Below are 20,095 nucleotides of genomic sequence, written 5' to 3'. Positions count from 1 at the left end.
AAATTACTTTAATTGACTATACAGGGTGTTTCAAGAAGAAAGGGCCATATATTGAGGGTGGATAGATTATTTAAAATGTAGTTAAATGCAGCCAAAATGAGGACCCTAACCTCACTCTTCTTCAAAATATAGACATTTTAATAAATTTTGTCAAAAACACCCCTTTTTTATTTAAATTTGCTATTTCTCCACTTCCTACCACTCAAAACACAAATACGATTACATTTTTACAATTCACATTAAATTTCTTATAAAATTAGATGGTTTTTATTAGTAAATGTGCCTTTTCGAGCCCAACGTAGCTGCCCAAAGAATAGGAAAATCTAAAACTCCGTATTTATTAGTATTATTCAATGATAGCTCACGCAATGATTTTCCTAGCTACCGTTTTTGGGGATTTCATCAAAGTTGCCCTATTTAGTATACTTCTAAATGGTATACTCACCTTTAAGATTCAATAATCTTTTGGTCGGAAATACCGTGCCAAACCGTTAAAAACAATATTAATTTCATCAAAATCATTAAAAATTTCCTTATATTTACATTTCAAAATATGATGCACAAAAATCGATCAAGAAATTCTTAATTGCTAGCTCTGTATCAAACCTAAAGGAAATTAAAATAGCTTTGATAAATGATAATAAAATGATGATTAAATTGATAAATTAAATTAGAATGAAAATGACACTGATACTCTTATTGTAATCAATTCGATTCAAAATAATGAAAACTTTTTCCAAAACTTTTTTTACGGCTGAGATCGTTACAATTAAGAATAAATAAAAAACGCATATTCAAATAACATTGAAACAATTGAAAATTCATCCCTTCAAACCAATTTTTAATCACTCTTTAAAGCCAAAAGATCAAGCAAAACATTTAGATTTCTGCTTGTGAGTAAGCCCAAAAATCATGGAGAACAAAAACTTTCATCGAGACATTGTATTCTCCGATGAAGCCACGTCCTCCACCAATGGTACTGTTTCATCTTAACATATAAGATACTGGAACCACCACAATCTATTTTCAAATCACGCGTAATCATTAATATTCGGCTAAAGTCAACGTATGGTGTGCAATTTTTTACCATAAAATAATTAGACCATATTTTTTTGAAAATTCGGTTAATCCAGCACATGTATTTAAATATGTTACATTTTCTAAATGAAAGATGGTGAATGGATCCAATGAAATTTTTATTTGTAGTTTCCTTTCTTTTGTTGAATTATTGTCATAAACATTTAATAAGAACATCTTGATTACTGTTGTTATAAAAATGAGAATTAATTTTTGGGACTTAGACAAATTTTGAACTAAATGGATTTATTTTTAGATATTTCTTTTTGGCAAAAAGGAAAATTTAAACAATGAGAACTGATTCGACCATTTTGTAAGAAGCAAAAACTTTCATAAAGTAAGTAATAAAATGAAAATGAAAGTAAAATGAAAAATAAGAAACTTTCCCTTTTTGGCAACCTCATCCGGAGCTATACTGTAAATATGTTACAGGACTTCATGCCAATTATGCATTTTAAAGATCCAGATACTCTGAAAAGCATTCTTTCAGTTTGGGTTACACCAATACATGAAATCAAAGCAGCGTTTAATAAATAAATTGTATCGGTAATAAATGAAGTTGCTCTTTCTCAAAAAAAAATCTAAGACGTCGAGACTCATCGAATATGAAATATCAAAATAATCAAGACATTTACAACCTTCAGTTCTATTCTGCGACATCTTGATGTTTTCCGAAACATGATTTCCAATTTCTTGAAAGTAAAAATCACGTGTATTCGTTTGGAAGCCTTAAAGACCAAACTGATGTAAATACTTTATGCAACTTTGTCGCGTTTTTAGGCAATTGGCTTTAAACCAAACCAATTTTTAGACAAAATTACATTTCTCATAATATTTCAAAACTGCCAAATAATTTAGTATTTTGGCAAGAGTGTTAGTAGCACTTAAAAACACATCAAGCTTAATTACAGAGATTTTGGTAGATATTTAAGATAGATATATTCTTATAGTGATTAACGTATTTGATGGAGAAATTATTGAACATCATCTTATTTAATTTATGTTTTGTTATGTGTTTTGTAGTGTAAAGTCATGAATTAAAAGGAGAATAAGAAGGTATAGCCCGGTCACATATAGGATTATTCAAAAATTTATAAACAGCTTAACATCTCAAAAAGTATCAGACGCAAATTAAAAAAGTTTAGTATACTAGAGAATCTAATTATATTTGAGTTAATACGCATTATTTCTTGGTTCACGCTTTTGTCTTTTTCAGATTTCAGAACTATGTTATTTCAAATAGTCTAGTGGAAGTATTAGTAAGTTTTTGGATTTTGCCATGTAAAATTTTAAATGGTGTTATCTCAAAAATAGTAGAAGATAGGTCTTGAACATTTTACATAGAGAATACTTAGAATTTGTATTTCAAATAAGAATGTTCTTGTTGATGGGGAAAGAAGTGTGATCTTGATGCGATCACCTATATCGTCTTACATAAAGATGTTAAATGTGTATAATATGACACTTTTTAAATTACTAAGCCATCAAGTGATTTAAAAAAAATCTTTATAAGTGTTAGAAACTATTGAAGAAAAATTTACAGAATTGTCTACCCACTAATGACGTCATAAACTGACTCAAAGTTATTTTTTCTGCAGATGTTTAAAAGGCATATTTCAGTGCTTACCTCACCTACTATCTGCTTTTTGGCTAAAATTAGCACAGAAACGCGATCAAATATTTTCGTATCCACACATGACCCCTTGAAATCACAATCCCGCACGCACACTCGCCATTAAAACAAATCGCACTGATCCAGAAATCGCAACTTCCTCCGCACACACACACACACACAATACTCAGCTTTTGTTTATTGCGCTCGAACACGAACAAATTGACGGTGTTTCGGTCGAATTTTTTGAAAATGAGACGTAACTGTAAATAAATACATGTGAATAAAAATACCTGACTTTTGGCATCGAATTTAGATTGTATTGGTGCGGTGATCCAAGTTTTTGGCACGGTTTACTGTAGAGTATTAAGTCTAGCTGTAGAGTTTTCGTACATGTGCTTAAAGCGTTCGACATTGTAAACAAGAGGCCATGCTTTTCATACGGTTCATCATTTAATACCAGTTTTATGAAAAGGGTCAAAATTTTGGGAGAATAAGTGGATACCTTAACCACATTATTCGCCAATTCGATAATGAACTTTCCTTTTATAATTTTTTTTCTTAAACGGTCAAGTCGTAATTACGTCAAAAAGTGAGAATATACTCAGAGGAAATGGGGCCTTATTCATAATAATAAATGAGAATATAAAGAACAATATAGACAAACAAGCCATAATGATAACTAACCAGTCATAAAGATCGTGAAGAATGGTATGAAAAATTTCCAAATTTATCAACTACCTCAATGGGTTCTGAGCCATTCTCAATAGAAATAGTTCCAGTTTGTATCCGATTTTTGCAAGTTTTCATCATGAGATATTTTAGAGTGTCCAGTAAAACCGAGAAACAGAAGAATAAGCATGAAAAAACAAGATGAGTGACACATGACATAAATTGAATAAACTATTTATTTTCTACGACAAATTGTTTAAATTTGAAACTTTTAGTGTTTACGCAAAAGAGATACTACCTAAATTGGCGTGTTTAAACGTAAGCCAGATCTTTTTTTAATATGTGAAAAATGACGCGCGGTTCGTAAATAAAAGTGTGTATTTTTTGTTACTCCCTGTACGAATGACTTTAATTTCTTCTCTGCCACTAACTGACTTTATTTTGAAACCTTTTTGTCTCTTGTTACATTTTCGCCAGGCATATGGTTTCTCTACAAAAAAATATTTACAGTATATTGCAATTCATCGTTACTAAAATCTACCTTAAATTTCTCCTTCTTTCTCTTCTTTAAAAATCCCCAGGAACGCTAGGTAAAGCACTTTGATCCAGTATGTCATCAGACACGTGTCCTCGTTGTAAATTTGTTTCACTTTCGAATTTGGAATGATTGAACAGATCTAAATAAATCATCTAAAAGAAAAAAAATATTAAAAAAATATGTTAAAACACTATGGTAATAATCAATAATGTAGTGGCAAAACGAAACAACATTAAATATAGGTAAGTTTGCGTAAAACACCTTATTTTTAGTTAAGGAATTTTTAGTCAAGCGTTATACAATCATTTCAGAGACACTCTGTATAATTTTTTACTGCGGTCTTAACATTTTTTAGGATATCATTTGAAGGATTTGAGGCAGTTACTATTTGATTTCCGCTAATTCTTAGGATTTTTAATACTGTTTTAGCGATTTCATAAGAATTATACAGTATTCTTGAACTAAACTTCATGCTTAGGTTTTTACAATATTCTCTGGAATATTTCTGGACGATTTCGTTGAATGCGTACACGTTTTTTAAAGCCATTATCTGAATCCTAACATCTTTCTCCGATTCTTTTCAACTCTTTAAAAATTTTGTTATTAATATCTAAAGGATTAAGTAAGGTTTCTGACACACCGTTCAATTTTTTCCTCCAATAACAGATTTTTTTATTATTCTTCTAAGAGTGGATCTCAGGGTTTTTAAAGTTAGTTCTAATTTAACTAGCTCATTGAGAAAGTTCACGGAAGAACTTACGAAAAGTTTGTAAGGGTTAGATTGTGAGACATTTTCTTGGATTTATATCTACTTCATGCTCCATAAATTTTACATACGTATAATTATTCAAAATTCTAGAACTTACCAAAAATTTTCTTTTCCTGCAACTAGCAAAAAAATCATTTACTGACGCAAAACAGGCTATATAATTTTTAATGCATATGCTGTAGTCACTTATTTATAAACAAAAAAACTTAGTACTTGTATGATTTCTACTGTTAGTGCATGCGACTTTACTATATGCCACTGTTGGAGATTATATTAGGGAGAACAACTCACATTACATATCAATTTTTCAAACATTGTCTTCCTATTTTTTATAGGCTTGTTTCATTTTTGTGTTGGCTGTTTGTTGACCATTAGAACTCTAAATTTAATTTACATACCGTGTTTAGAAAATTACTCATAAATCTTTTTATTTGTGTAACATTAATATGGGGGTGCCATATTGAGATCCTAGAATTTTGTGGAACTTATTCCTTTCAGCATTAAACAAATTAGATTTCTTCCTAATGCTATAAGGTCGATATCTGCACAATTTATGGAAACATTTGTGCTTTATAGATACAGTTCATTTATTGCATCGTTAACTTAAATCAATGTTCTTTTTTTGCCAATAATTCGGTTTACCGGTATATCACAATGGTAAGCCTCGAATTTGGGACACCCTACGTGTTATAGACATAACACATCTCTTTACAATTACAAATGCAGCGAAGTGACAATATTGTCCCTTCGCTGCGTAGTTTGGCATTTTCACCTCGACACTGCGAATCAAGATGTAATTCCCCAATGTTTCGTTACTACTTGGGCTATTTATAAAGCGATAGTTGAAAATGCCGTCTGTCCACACTCTATGATGTTTCCTACATAACACTAACGAAATCATTCGTTTGTAATTTTCATTATGTCTCCTGTTTCTATTCCTCAATACGTCTATAAGGAATTTCACTGATATGCTGGTAAACAACTCTAAAGAAATAAATTGAAAACAAGATTTTCAAAATAGAGAATTTAATGAACAGTAACCCAATAAATTATTACAATAAAAATAGTGAACACTAATCAGTTTGAAATAAAACTACTTAGGGCCAATATATAAAAATCCTGCTAACTTTACCAAGAAGACAATTACCGATAGCTAATTATTTTGGTTGGCAAAAATTATCGGGAGTTTTAACTGTAACTATGTACTAACTAAAATTACCTTATTATATTGACCCTAAGGAAAAAAATTGCAATAACAGAGGAAATGCCAAACTAATCAACTTTCCCTTCCATCTTGTTCTTCATCATCAGCCTCTGCTGCAAAAAAAGGGGCTTTCTAATTTTATCGGCACTGAATTTTTTCGGAACGTCCCGCCTGTCGTGAATTCTCAGATGTCTGACTAGTTTATCTTTCCTGCCAAAGCTTTTAAAGCATTTCGTGCACTTAAAGGGCTTTAGCCCGGTGTGGGTCACAACGTGCCGATCCAACTCCCGTTTCCTGATAAATGACTTGCCGCAGACATGGCACGCAAACGGACGGTGTCCAGTGTGTCTTGCCATGTGATATTTTAAGTTGTCTGGAGTGGAAAACTGTTTAGTGCAAATTAGGCAATTGTATCGCTTGGTTTCCGAGTCCGTAACCGATCTGTTCGGTCCGTCACTCGAGAAACTTTCTCCGGTAATCTGGTCCCTTGATGTATCTGTGAATGCTACTGCATCTTCAGTCTGGAACAAAATAAAATATTCAATTATAGACCTATTTTCGATTACTTAAGGATAATTATATGTTTTTTTTTATTTGTTTTGTTTTTGTTTCTTGTATTTGTATATTACATTTTTGTTGCGTGTTTTCATCTTTTTTGTAAACAAAAATCACATGCTCTCGTTATTACAGATAAGCCAGTTGCCATCTCACGTGTCTATCAATCGGTTCACATTAAGACCATGTATCCAACACCTCCAATAATTAATCTTTTTTTATCTAGATAAAAGTCTATTACTGGGAATTTTCATGAATTACAATAAAAAATCGATATTCCGCAAATATAGTACTGTTATATTTCATTATTTTCCTTGTTACTACCTAATATTCGGAATCATTCAAATGTTCTCAAGTTATTTCAAAACTGACATAAATCTCCGCAAAGCAATCCAACGTCAGATGAACTAAACGCTTAAATTTTGAGTAGAATATTTATATTTGTTCAATCATTCTACTAGCATTTTACGAATTTAGATTTTGATAAATATTAAATTACAAATACTGTGCCTAAAACAAAGAAAAATACATGACTGCCTAATGTTTTGAAGAAATTTATGAAATATAGATCGATTTTGCTTTCATGACTTACTGCTTACGTATAATGCTTTATAGACATATCCCGGAGTAATCGACTTCCGTATGCAAAACTCTCAAGAGCAAATTCATCAACGACTGAAACCGTAGTACAAGTGAGTCGTATTTCTGCGCATATACCATTCAACTCAAGATTCAAGCAGAGGGTCTATCGTAGGGTAATCTATCGAATCTCTTCAAGACAGTTTTAGTCATTTTAAGGAAAGTTACAAAAAAACAGGAACATTGTCCAAAGCTAGCAGAAAGCAAAAGAAAATCACTAAGAATATTCTCATGGATTGAAAATGCAATAATTGATATGAAAAGATTCTCAAAAATCAGAATCCAAAACGCTTATATATAGAATATTTATGAACATTTTTTTTATAGAAATGAGTTTGATACTTGATAGAATTTTACAACTCACAGTAGTGACAAGTAAAGCGTTTTATGACAAATGTTTTTAAGGGAAATCTGCAACAGTAGAGGTCATTCCCACGGACCTTCCTCGACTTTTTGTAAAGAAGGACCCATTGCTCTGTAAACGCTTTGCGCTCAGCACCGCTAGCATATTGTCGTCAAATAGTACATGGCTTTGCAAAACGATTCTAGAATACCTAATACACCCAAGGTGCACCTTCCCTATTCGAAATTGCTTTTAACATGCACTTTTTATACAAAATTTTAGATTTTCTAACTAGTTCATTTTTCTATTTGTTGAGATTTTCAAACAAAAACGTAATACTTAACAAACTAAGTTTTATTTCATTTTTCGTTCACCATATAATGATGAAATCTGTTGTAGTATTACACGTTCTCTAACATACTATAAATCAGAAAAAATAAATGACTGCTAATATTCAATTTCTCTAACATAGACCTGCTAATTGATACAAATTGACTCACCCTATATATCGACAATATTACTAAAACCTACCTTAAATTCCTCCTTTAAGTCCGCAGAAACGCTAGGCAAAGCACTTTGATCCAGTACGTCATCAGACACGTGTCCTCGTTGTAAATTTGTTTCACTTCCAAATTCTGTATGACTGAACGGGTCCAAATTAATCACCTAAAAATATATATATATATATATATATCCTGAAATACTGTGGAAATAGCCAATAACGCCGCGTTAAAAAAATATATATTTTGCTAACAGAACTAAAAATGGTAAAAATTCCGTTGGCTTAAACAACTACAAGGACGTTTTCACTCTTTTTCTAATCCCTACTTATAGTGCTCTACTAAATAAAATGACAGAATACATATTTTCTCACTTTGTAAAAGAATTACCTATGGGATCTACTAGTTTCTATCACCTAAATCAAGGACAAAATTCTTGTAGAGGAAATTGTGACAAATTTAAAATAAAAGAACTTGTTTTCTATTTTTGTAGCAAACGATTGGCTTTTATAATATACAACTTATTCCAATTAAATATTGCACAGTGTATGTTTGTTTCATATTTGACAGTGTATTAAGTAGTTCTAGCATATTTTACTTTCGATACATATTTTCAAAATTTTTCATTTGTGATCTGTTTCTTTTCTGTTCCTTTTGTCATCATCAGCCGATGAAGTTCTCTTTCGCCACGATTTTTTATTCAATAAACTTGCAAATTTAAATGTTAAAACAATATTATTCATTTCGATGTTATTTAATGTAAAAGTTCTATTAAGGTGGATATCTATAACGTTTTCAAATTTTCTTCGTTTGGATAGTCTTTTAAGTAAATACTATGATCAGCTTTATTATACCAAGACATGGCAATAAGATTGTTAAAATATGGCAGTTACTCATACAAGTATCAACAACATTTTGAGGCAGTCATAAAACAAAAAAAAGTATTTCTGAAAGTAACTCAATGACCGTTTATTAGTTTTATACTTTACTACAGGTTAAAACCTGTATTGCATATTACAAATATTAATCGTAAGTGGCAAAAAAATTGTCAGAGGTACATGCTAGTAGAACGATTAAGACAATTGATTAAGACAGGAGCATACAGTTGGAAGTTTTTCTGATAATATGCAACGACAACCTATTGTGCATACATTCAAATGGTTCTTATTTAACCTTAAAGGATTATAAAATCAATAATTTATAGGTATAGAAATTTTCTTTGAAGAATTGTTAATATAAGAGGCTAATACGACGCTATTAATAAGATATTTCACTAGGCAATTTTTCTGTATTTGTAAATATATAAAAAACAAAATCCAAAAAAATTTGGTATAAAAGAAAACTGAATATTAAAAGTTTAAAATTAAATAGTTTAAGAGGTCACTGCATTCATAGTTAAAGCAAACAACTGAAAATATTCATATTTAAAGATTTTCCATTTTTTTTCGGAAAAATAATTTAAGTAATTACAAATAAGTACATTATTTACCATATTTTCACGACTTTCGCCCCTTCGGGGTAATTTCTCAAAACCATCTCCTATCCCGGTTTTATAAGTGTAGTCTTCAATCCCTAAATCCTGTCTTAAAACCTGCAATTCTTCAGATTTGTCCTTGCTGTTTTCTTCGGGCCAGTGTCGCTGCTCATGCCGGAAAAGTTTATCTTTGCGTCCAAATGATAAGTGACAATAATTGCACCTGTAAGTGAATAATAATAAATATACACGTGGCGACGTAGGCCAGGCTCTAGGTATTAATGATACATGCACCAGCGCCAATATCAATCTTTTTCGATTTAATAATTAATTGAAAATTGATAAATATTTGAAATATATTAATGTTAAAATGTTATTATCCTTCATTAAGGCAGATTTGCCATCAATTGATACCTAAAAGAAACATTGCATGAGAATCTAGGGAATTGTAATTATTGTAATGTTACATCAAGGTACAATAGCTCGATAATCACACATTTACAAGCATCATATGACAACTTCTATTGGCAAAATAAAACTTCAATACAATTACCTAAATGGCCTCTGTCCGGTGTGTATCATTGAATGTCTATTTAAATCACCACGGGAAGTAAAAGTTCTAGGGCACTTTGAACATACAAAAGGCTTAGTTCCAGAATGTATTCTCATATGCTTTGATAAATTTGTATTCCTGGAAAACGATTTGGTGCACACACTGCATGTGTAAGGCTTCACTCCTGGAAAAAACTCCATTTAACATTCAACGAGAAAAATGCTAAAGTAATATGAGATGAGTGGAATTGCTGACACGAAATTTTTCTTAACACAAGATTATGTATGTGAAACATTACTTTGTACATGTTTATAGAAAAAATTACACATATATATTATATTATTAGACCATATTAACTTTCAAGTATTTTAAAATTTAATTTTTACCTGTATGTACTATTGTATGTTTCCTCAAATCAGATCGCCTAGCAAAGGTTCTATCACATTGTGGACAATTGTACGGTTTGTCATTTTTATGAACACTTTTCATATGCGCTGAATATACCAACCTATCAGCAAAATTCATTGCACATGAAGAACAGCTATATGGGCAGTCAGAATTGTGAGCGGTACTTTCATGTTCGGCGCACTCAACCTAAATTATTATGTAAAAATTACATATTCATTTACTAGATAACAAAGATACCGTATCTGTAAAAGCGTGATCACAAAATTTGCACATGGACACATTTTTATTTATTTCTAAGTCATTGGTTTCTATGTCACTATGTCTTTCATCGGAATCAGCGTCTGATTCATAGTCTAAGGCATTGGGGTCTACAACCTAAAAAAAGAATTAAAGTTTAGCATCAGATACCAACTATATCTTTGAGTTAATAAATCGAATCTCTGACAATCTTAACTTGAAGAACATTTTTGATAAAAAACTCAATACTAAAAGGTGCTTACCATAACAACATTATCATCTCCTCCATTAAGCATTTGATCATAAAAAGGCATTTGAGGTCCAGTGATATTTTCTTCTGGGGCAATCTCTTTGGCAAAGCCACTTAGCTGACGCAGTGTGGCATCTGAAATGAAGCATAATTGACGAAATTCCAAGCAGAATTCTATTTTAAATAGGCATCTATGGCATATCACGTTGGGGAGACCATCTCCTTGTCGAACCTAAAAAATTATTATTAGAATTATTAATATTACTACTTTTGAGATTGAGAGTATACAATGTGTCAGTTGTACATGGGGAAATTTAGTAGGGTACAAAAACCAGAGAAGTAAGAACAAAAGTCCAAATGAGCATATGGTTCCAGGGTGCCCAAAATTTCAGAATGCTCTGAAACTTTAACATTCTGTGACAAAATTTCTGTTAAATTTTTTCCTGTTACTTGTTTTTTATGTCACTGGTCCTTTACGTTCTAACTTTTTGTTGTGTTACTTTAGATTTCAAAAATAATGTTTTCCTAAATTTCATAGTACTACTAATAAAGTATTTCATCCCAACCATTAGTAAATAGCTAACGTTATTCTCAGTTAGTTTTAATTGAAAATAGGGTACAAATACAACCCCCCCCCCCCCCCCCCATAAACCCTCTAGTTACGTGTATGGCTTTATTTTCAAACAAAATGAAAGAAAAAAATGAACAATCCACCTCAAACATATTAAACATATTTTTACGCTATTCCTGAAAGTAAAGTACGTAAAGAAACATACTAAATCATCTCGTAATCAGATCCTTATAACTAATTATAATTTATATTTAAAATCAATATTATGTATTTTAAATCCAAATCACAATTCACAATATTATACTCCTTAATAATATATCTCCTTATCAATTACTAATTTAAGATATTAGTAAGTAGAAGGAAAATTACTGACATCCCTGGACTGATATGCGTCAACAGACCATATGCTTTTCTTTAACTTTTCACCATCATTAGGTACAAGTGAAAGAGAGATAAACAGATGCTTGTAACGGTGGAAGTCGAAATTAAACTCGGTCCATAATCGACAAATGACATGCCACCCCGAAAAACTGGCGCCTATGGAATAAACCATAGTAACGTCATACTTGCCAACGCTGGACTTGGTGGCCTCAACTGTTGCCAAATTGTGTTTGAATATTGTAATATTTGAACAGTAGACCGGAAATAAATCACTACCCAGAACCAAAAATCTAGTATCTATTTTACATCTAGAACGTAACCCATATCCTCAATTCTTCACCAATTGTTCCACTTTCTTTTGTTGGTAATTTATATAACCAAATCTTATTTCTAATAGCTGACTGATTGATATGATATTGAAAAACAAGTAAACTCTATAAATGAGATAGAAAGAAAAGCAAAACTTGACTTGGCAAATGTATGCTAATTTTTACAAAACAATTTGTAATGTGCCTGTTTTCTTTGATATTTCTGATCACATTGACAACACGGCATAAGCAACAATGTTATGAGACTAAGAGGAAATTTTCAACATTGTTAGATGCAGAATTTACAAATACGATAAAACCATTTCTGTATTAAAAATTAACTACTGACTTATTTATAGCCTACTTTTACATTTATGGGCCATTTACTGCTGACTAACTTTCTTCAGTAAAATTCAATTCCCAGAACCCATTAAAGCAGGCTTTACAATAGGTTAATTCTAAAAAATCTTGAACTGTTGGAATTAAATTAAGATATGGCAACTTTGCCCTATGCCGCTGTTACGGCAGCCATATTGCCCTTAATTTCATTTTGTGGCCATTATTCGCAAATCTCGAATTTTCATAAAAGAAAACAAATTTACGCCCTGTTATCCTGAATTCCTTCAAAAATCCTTAAAGGAGAGTCCCAAACTTACGGTAAGTTCCCTTCCACTTCCGAAACCTCCTTAGTTTCATAAATAAACATACAGAAATGCACTTACCGACAAAGCCGTGCAATCGACAATCTTCTTGGAAATGCTCTTCTCCTTGCCTTGAATATTGTTGAAAATGCCCAACATGAACCCATCCTTCTGCAAACACAATCGGCAAATAGTGGCGTAACTTCTCCACGCGTCATTTACCACGGGAACACTTCCGCTTGCCTCCATAATTTCCCACGACTTTTTTTCACTTGTAATTCTTCCCAGCCTTCCTTCACAACACTTAACCTCCCTGTGAAAATTGACACAAAGGTCGTTTACAACACGTACCGCAGCCCGGGAAACGTTTGTCGTGCCTCGTGCGGCTGGTGTATGGGGCGATGTCTCAACGTTGCAAATAGGACTGAGGTCGCTTTCAGGGCGGATGCCTTGACTTGCGCGTGGGCCCCTCGATCCGTAGCCTTTCAGCCCGGACGGGCAACAACGTGCAGCTGCCACGGTGCCCATGGCGGGGCTTTTAAATTTACCTGGGGGGTTTATTATTATTCCCATTGTTTGTTTTGCTCTATATTGTAGGGTGTGGTGAAATTTGGATTAAATCAAAGGAAAAAAAACGTCGTGTCAGTGCGTATTAATGTTATATAATTAATTTTATTACCAGTTCCTGAAATCGAATTCAAAATAATTCAACTAATGCTTGAAAGGGGGGATATTAATGTTAATTTATTATTTAATCCTAATAAGAATTGATACAAATTTTGCACTATAGTGTATTAGAAATATATATATATATATATGGATAAGAATCTGAAGTTAATTTCTCATCCAGTTTTCCATTTTCTCAGGTTTACAAAAAAATTTCCCCGCAAATCTCGACGTTTAAATGAAGTTTTTTCCATAGAGAGTTAAGTCCAAATATTTTATATCTGGGAAAATGTCTGTCATTTACTTACATGCTGTACCTAAATATCTTTCTACCTTTACGTATTATTTTATTATTATTAAAAAGGTCCTTAAAAGTGCTTGGATTGGGTACTATATTAATGGTGTCATAGGTCATGATTTGCATTGTAAAGATTAACTTTTCTGTCTGTGTAGTAGTCAGCTGTCTTGTGAATATAACTAGATATTTCATTCATATGTAACAATCTATTAAATAGTTTTTATCTCCTTGTTTTTAATTACTCAGTGTAAGCAATATATGTATGTAGTTTTAAGAGATGTAAATCTATTCTCCGTTTGATACCTACTGTCGAGTTATTATCAGATAGAAGAGATTTTAAGATGATTAAAAGATGTACTACATATCTAACTCTGAGAAAATGAATTTTAAGAAAAAACTTCGACAAAACTAGAAAAAGTAAAAATTCAGTCAAATACCAAGATTCATACTGTTAATAGCAATTAATAATTGCTTGCGTTATAAAAGTCGAAGCAATATTTTCTGTGTTACAAATTCGCGGAAATTTGTAGGAGTCTAGTCGACAAGAGATACAAAGTCGGTTAAATTAAGGTAAATATGCTCTATTTAATGGTTATTTTGAATCTACCGTAAGATTAGAGAAATTTCGAATACGGAGTGTTTCAAACGTCGCTTTTCTTAAATATTCAAAGAATTGCTCATTATGAAAAAATGAATTAATTAGGACATTGTGAAGACCTTTTTATAGGTAATTTAAATACGTTACCAAATTTTTTTCCAACATACAAGATGCAAATGTTACAGAATTTTTTCCTTATGACCGGAATCTGGAATTGTCACGAAATAGCTAAATTGATACATACATATACAACTCGTAATGGTTTAATATTCCCCATCCATATAATTTGCTAAAAAAAACAACCCTAGCGCTTTTGAACGAGTTCAACAGTCACTTCTTACTCACAAAACGATTAGATTCAGATATTCTAGTTGGTAATAGTAATTTCAAACCATTTTGTAAATTTTACTTAATTTAGTTTACTTTGATTTATTAATATGCATTAAGTTAAAGTTTATAGCATTTACACAAGAAGTACAATAATCGTAAATAATAAATTATAAAATTGAAATTTGCAAACAAATCTGCTTTGCTGTCAGTCCACTATTTGCAATTGATTATTATAGATAAATGGAGAATGAAATTAGTTATATATAGCATATAATTGAAAAAATTAATTAAAAAAGTCAAGTTTGGTTTTGAAATCTGAATCAATGCCAATATATGGAATAAATTAACTAGAAATTTACCCATTTTTTGTCGAAGTGATTGTAAAATCACTTTCTGCAAGTGCGTAATTACGCCTGCTTCACCAGTGTTCTTTCTCTAACGACTTTGATTCACCTTTCCGAACTGTTACATTTGTCATGAAAAAATGTTACAAAATGGACATTTGCAAACGAATCTGTTTCGCGATCATTCCATTATCCAATCAAACAGAAACAATTCCTTTGACGGCTAATACTTCTATCAATGTGAAGCTACATTTTTTACCTCAATGAAAAAAATGTTTGCAAAAACTACGTATTAGATGCCATACATAGTTTTCTTTTATAGAAAATCTATTTTCTGCGAGAAATTAAGTTTGTTCAGACACTTGCAAAACTTCGAATTTAAATTTTAAACTCGAAAACAAAGTGAAGTGAGAAAAAATATCAAGTGACACAAAAATTAAATTTGTAGTTGCTATATCCAAAATAATATAAATACTGCCAAAATCTAATGGGCGTTGCTGATTTTGTGTATAATTCCCACAGGTAAATCCCATGAGCAGGCTCCTGAAATTTCTGGATAAACTTTGATATATCTAAATGACATATTATCATATTATTATTAAGCGGTGAAATGAAAAAAAATCTTTTAAAAAATTGAAAAAAACATATTTTTTTCTAATCTTTAATGCTTTATACCTTAGTGATGAAGTGATTAAAGACATGTTTATTGGAAATTTTTTCTTAATTTAACTGCAGCACTTTAAAAACACTTCAATACTTCTTCATATAATTTCAAATTAATGAAATTTTCAATAATATACCAACAATGGGTATAAATTTATCCTGTTTATACTGAAGTTATGCAGTGCAGTATTAGTTAGCATTTTTTTAATATTTAGAGGTGGAACTGTTTTCTTTTCCTACAAAGACTCTTAAATTGTGTTTCATAATATGAAATAGTATCGTATATTATTTTTGAAGAATAAACTAATCCACTAAGAATAACACATTCGATAAATATTAATCTAAAAGGCTTCTTTAAAGGAAGAGCTATAATTGTGGCAAACGCATTCATCCTTAGAAACATGCGATGTTCAATTATATAGTTATATAATACATATAATGACTGCTCCGTATAAGTGTTTTTGATTTAGATAAAATTATGATTTTTATTGCAATAGAAAAAACATTTCCGATGAAAACCAGCGACGTCAAGTCTAACCTGACGATCGCTTATTTGTTGTCAAATATTACATCTTATCATCAAAGAATTATTTGCATATTAAATTAATAGTGAATGCGGTAAAATTAACCCGATTTCCATAAAAGACATACATTTTCTGGTTCATTCTGATTGGTAAAATTACTGATGAAAATTACTTCGGAAACTCGAATAATTATTTTTTAAAAGGCGTGATTGTGATTGTGGTTGTGCCGAGAGGGTGAGAAGATTTTTCAGTCAAATATAACTCAACCTCATGTTTCGTCTCATAATTTTTTAATGCAAACTTTTTCATTGTTTTCTTAGGCTAAAGTCCCCAGCACCAGTAAAAAATCTTTGTTGGTTTTACCTAGTGTATCATGCTTTTCCTAGGTAACAATGATTTCATTCTTACAAACCTAATTTGTATGATAAAACATGAGGTCTTGTTATATTATAAATGATCAAATAATCCCATATTACTTTAATTCATATGCAGTAATATATCAATACAGCCATTACAAAATATTTGTTTAATTAAATTTCTAACTACAAATTCAACTGTATGAAAAATAACATAAGCTTGAAAATGTATTGTATTTTTGTTACCCAAAAGATTTATGCATATATGACTGAATTATTTTATAACTGGGATTATTGTGTGTTAAATTATTTTTTTTCTTTTCTGTCTTCCAAACTACATTTAAATGCTAGTGTACTATAATTTTAAAATTAAATTACATAAGTATATAGTTTTAAATTAATGAGATTCGCGTTAACACTAGATTTAATTAATTTAGTAAATAATAACTGCCTTAATGCCCATTTAAGTTGCCTATTGCAGTTATTATGCCAACTATCCTCATAAAAATTAAACATATCTGCCAAAATTTAAGATTTATAATTTACTATAGACAAACACTTCTTAATTGTTCATCCATTTGGTAAAATATTACCTAAAAAAATTTTATATTTTTGGGAACTAATGGTACCATGTATGTATGAATTCTTTTAGTAATGATGTATATCTCTTTTGTTCAGACTGGGCTTCTTCCTTTTCTTTTGAGAAGCACAAGTTCAAGTGGAAAACCTAAAATTACAGAATATACATATGTATTTAAATATATGAAAAATAATAGACTGATTGAACAAACATTTTTTTTAATTGAATAACAATTCATTTTCTTTGAGATATACTTCAAGTTTAGAATTTTTAGTTTTTATGCATAAGCAGGTACAATTAATATAAAAAAGGTAATAAAATTACAAAGTGGAAATTTATAAGCAAATCTGCTTTGAAGCTATTCTATTGATTACTATTGATTATTCCAGATAGATAGAGAATGAAATTGAACAAAAATAGCCATAAAATAAAGCAGGTAATTTGAGAAATTAAGTATAAAAATGAGAATTGGTTTTGAGATGTAAGTCGAAATCAACATATGGAATAAATAGACAAAAAACTTACCCATTTTTGTACAGAGTAAGAGTGAAATTACTTTCTGCAGGTGTATAATTGTGCTCGCTTGCTCAATGCCCTCTATTCAAAAATAGGCAAATTTTTTTGTCAGTTATTTCATATGTTGACTCTGAGTTACATTTTAAAGCCAAATCTTGTTTTTTATATTTACACTTAATTTTATTTTCTATCTATCTGTAATGAAAAATTGCAATCAATACTTATACTTCAAAGCTAAAAATTTCATTCTCACTCATCTGTTCCTAGGTGGACTAAAAAATCAGGGCTTAGAAAAGAATAATTATTTACAAATCAGTACTAAACACCTTCAAAATACTGTTCCATAACTTCTTATTGTGTCCATTATTCCCAATTTGTGTCATTTAATTTTAATACTGCATATTTGATATGGTTAGATGTATCCATTTTACTTTTGGTTTTAACTTTTCCATTTTTCTACATCTTTATAAATCAATAATTTTTATTGGTCCTGCTGATGTGGAAGATTAGAACATCCATTATATCTGGATTATTTACACTTTTGATACGAAATTCCTGCAATAAAACATTTATAAACAACATATCTATTTTAAAATGTAAAATATTCATAATTATTGAATATAATACCTATATTTCCAAAAATAAATTCCTCATATCAATTTTAAAATTTTTCTTGGTGGCAAAGATAGCTTTTTTGCAAATGCTTTGGAGAAGGAAAAGCACTCAAAACAGAATCCAATTTTAGTATCTTGGCAACACTACCTGGTTTAGTGACGTTCAATACTAAAGAAATGTGCACCACATAATCTACTGATTCCAGGGGAAGTCCAGTTCTCTTTTCTAATAGCTTTAATCTAAAATCCAGGAATTTTTGACCTTTTGAAACAAAAACAACACATTAAGATAAAAAATGCTTACTTGAAATAAATTATATTTATTTAAAAGAAACATGAGAATTTTTTTCACATGTGTGAAACGAAATTTGGCTTTCCTTATCATGCAAATTGCTACAACCATAAACTACACTATTAATCACTATATTTATAGATTTCAGTATTTGAGCCCTTTTATCCCTGATTTCAGATAAATTTTATAAAAATCAACAAAATACAAGGTACACAAATCCATGTTGTTGACCACGTTGTGTTCTATCACGTGTTGACATTCCAATTATTGAGAGGTTCACGTTCGAATCGAATAGAACCGTTAGAAAACGGAAAGAGAAACTGAAATAACGATTTTTCTAAGGCTTAACACTCAAATATGCAGGAGACTTGTAAACCCTCAGATAATCAATGATCAAAGGTTTAAAAAGCCTGTAAACTCTCAAATAATCGATGACCAAATATTTCAGAAATCTGTAAACCTTTAATGAATCAATCTCCAACTAAATCTTATACTCTTAGTATTAAATTTGAGGAGTTGTTTCAGTAATTGCGAATCATCTCTAAATAGCAATATATCCTAAATAAAATTTACCTTTAATTACAAAGTAGTTCTAAATTTCCGTTATTAAAGGTACTAGATTTCTTTACAAAAAATCTTTTTTTTAATTATTATTACAATATACTAATAAAACCTAATTTCCATTGTAAATATAATTTTAATAAAATGACAATTTGCCCAAGAGTAGATGTCACAAAAAATTTTTTGTTTTGTTAAGTTACAGATATTTTACTGATCCAAGACAAACGTTTATGACATTATTTTTCCGGTTCGTCCAATAGATATATATTAGTGAGAATGGCAAACCTATGACGTAACTCCACAAGTTCAATTCTCAGACTTTCCAACAAAAAAAACCGTTTTGAAGCAATGCGTATGATAAAGATAGGAACACTATTTCCTGTTTTTTTCTTTCTCTTTAATCCTGACACTAGTTACGTCAGTACAAAATTCAAAGGGAAGAATATGATACGTCGTGATTGTGTTCGATTTATTTATATTATGTATTAAAAATGTTTTTCTGGTACTTTCGCTTAGCGCGATTTAAAAACTGAAAAGTTACTAGTTACTGGTTAAACTGAAAGTTATAAATGAACAGTGTGAAACCTATATATGTGTTCTTTCTGAATGTGTGATAAATGCATTACTACATAATTGCTAAATGATATTTATACTGATTTTACGAAAGTCTTTAATGAAGTGAATTACGAAATGTTGATGCGCAAACTAGTAAAGTGGCAGTTCTCTGACGGATAATTGATCTTTAAAAACTCGTTCATGAGGCATCTAGTTCAAAGGGTTAAGGTAGATTCCTTTTTATCTCAGTGCAACATTGCTCTATGCGATGCACCCCATGGAAATATTCTCAACCCTTTATTTTTCTTAAATTCTCTACTGGAATGCTTGAAGAGCTCCATAGGATTGATGTTTTTAAATTGTTTAGACTAATAAGGGAGGAGACTGATAGCATTACGTTTTAGAATGATTTAGACTTAGTCGTACAGTGGTTTAAGAATAATCACATGTTTGTGGACATTGAAAA

The 20,095-nt window shown here is 30.7% G+C and overlaps 2 protein-coding genes and 1 long non-coding RNA gene across 5 annotated transcripts in view; all 3 read right to left on the bottom strand.

Moving 5' to 3' along the window:
* Nucleotides 1-2,891, bottom strand: part of LOC136413869 (uncharacterized) — a 57,156-nt gene extending 54,265 nt beyond the window's left edge. For 2 of the 3 annotated variants that reach the window (XM_066397613.1, XM_066397615.1), the window contains exon 1: nucleotides 2,710-2,891. The gene's annotated coding sequence lies outside the window, so the exon portion shown is untranslated. Of the gene's footprint in view, nucleotides 1-2,704 lie in introns of all 3 variants that reach the window. The other variant, XM_066397614.1, reaches the window with a different exon arrangement.
* Nucleotides 2,892-5,677: 2,786 nt separating this feature from the next.
* Nucleotides 5,678-13,340, bottom strand: LOC136413730 (zinc finger protein ZFP2-like). The gene is made up of 8 exons (XM_066397428.1): nucleotides 12,814-13,340; nucleotides 10,845-11,063; nucleotides 10,582-10,719; nucleotides 10,323-10,530; nucleotides 9,937-10,120; nucleotides 9,399-9,606; nucleotides 7,941-8,075; nucleotides 5,678-6,393 (listed from the first exon to the last, which is right to left on the bottom strand). The coding sequence occupies exons 1-8, from the start codon at nucleotides 13,303-13,305 to the stop codon at nucleotides 5,941-5,943; spliced, it is 2,037 nt and encodes a 678-aa protein (XP_066253525.1). The 5' UTR covers nucleotides 13,306-13,340; the 3' UTR covers nucleotides 5,678-5,940.
* Nucleotides 13,341-15,798: 2,458 nt separating this feature from the next.
* On the bottom strand, nucleotides 15,799-18,700 carry LOC136413759 (uncharacterized). Its single transcript, XR_010752495.1, has 4 exons — nucleotides 18,526-18,700; nucleotides 18,235-18,461; nucleotides 17,934-18,162; nucleotides 15,799-17,238 (listed from the first exon to the last, which is right to left on the bottom strand). It is a non-coding gene; the product is annotated as an uncharacterized lncRNA (long non-coding RNA).
* Between the last annotated feature and the right edge of the window lie 1,395 nt (nucleotides 18,701-20,095).

Source organism: Euwallacea similis, chromosome 15 (assembly GCF_039881205.1).
Source record: "Euwallacea similis isolate ESF13 chromosome 15, ESF131.1, whole genome shotgun sequence".
Taxonomy (NCBI): Eukaryota; Metazoa; Arthropoda; class Insecta; order Coleoptera; family Curculionidae; genus Euwallacea; species Euwallacea similis.
The sequence above is the reverse complement of the archived record's forward strand: the minus strand, read 5'-3'. Positions and strand labels throughout refer to the sequence as shown.

Bases quoted from the DNA above. Each gene is read 5' to 3' on its own strand.
- LOC136413730 (XM_066397428.1), bottom strand. From the start codon at position 13,305: ATGGGAATAATAATAAACCCCCCAGGTAAATTTAAAAGCCCCGCCATG. The intron at 9,607-9,936 runs GTAATTGTATTG...ATTCACTTACAG, and splicing joins ACCGGACAGAGGCCATTTAG to GTGCAATTATTGTCACTTAT. The intron at 6,394-7,940 runs GTAGGTTTTAGT...ATTTTGTTCCAG, and splicing joins ACTTAAAGGAGGAATTTAAG to ACTGAAGATGCAGTAGCATT.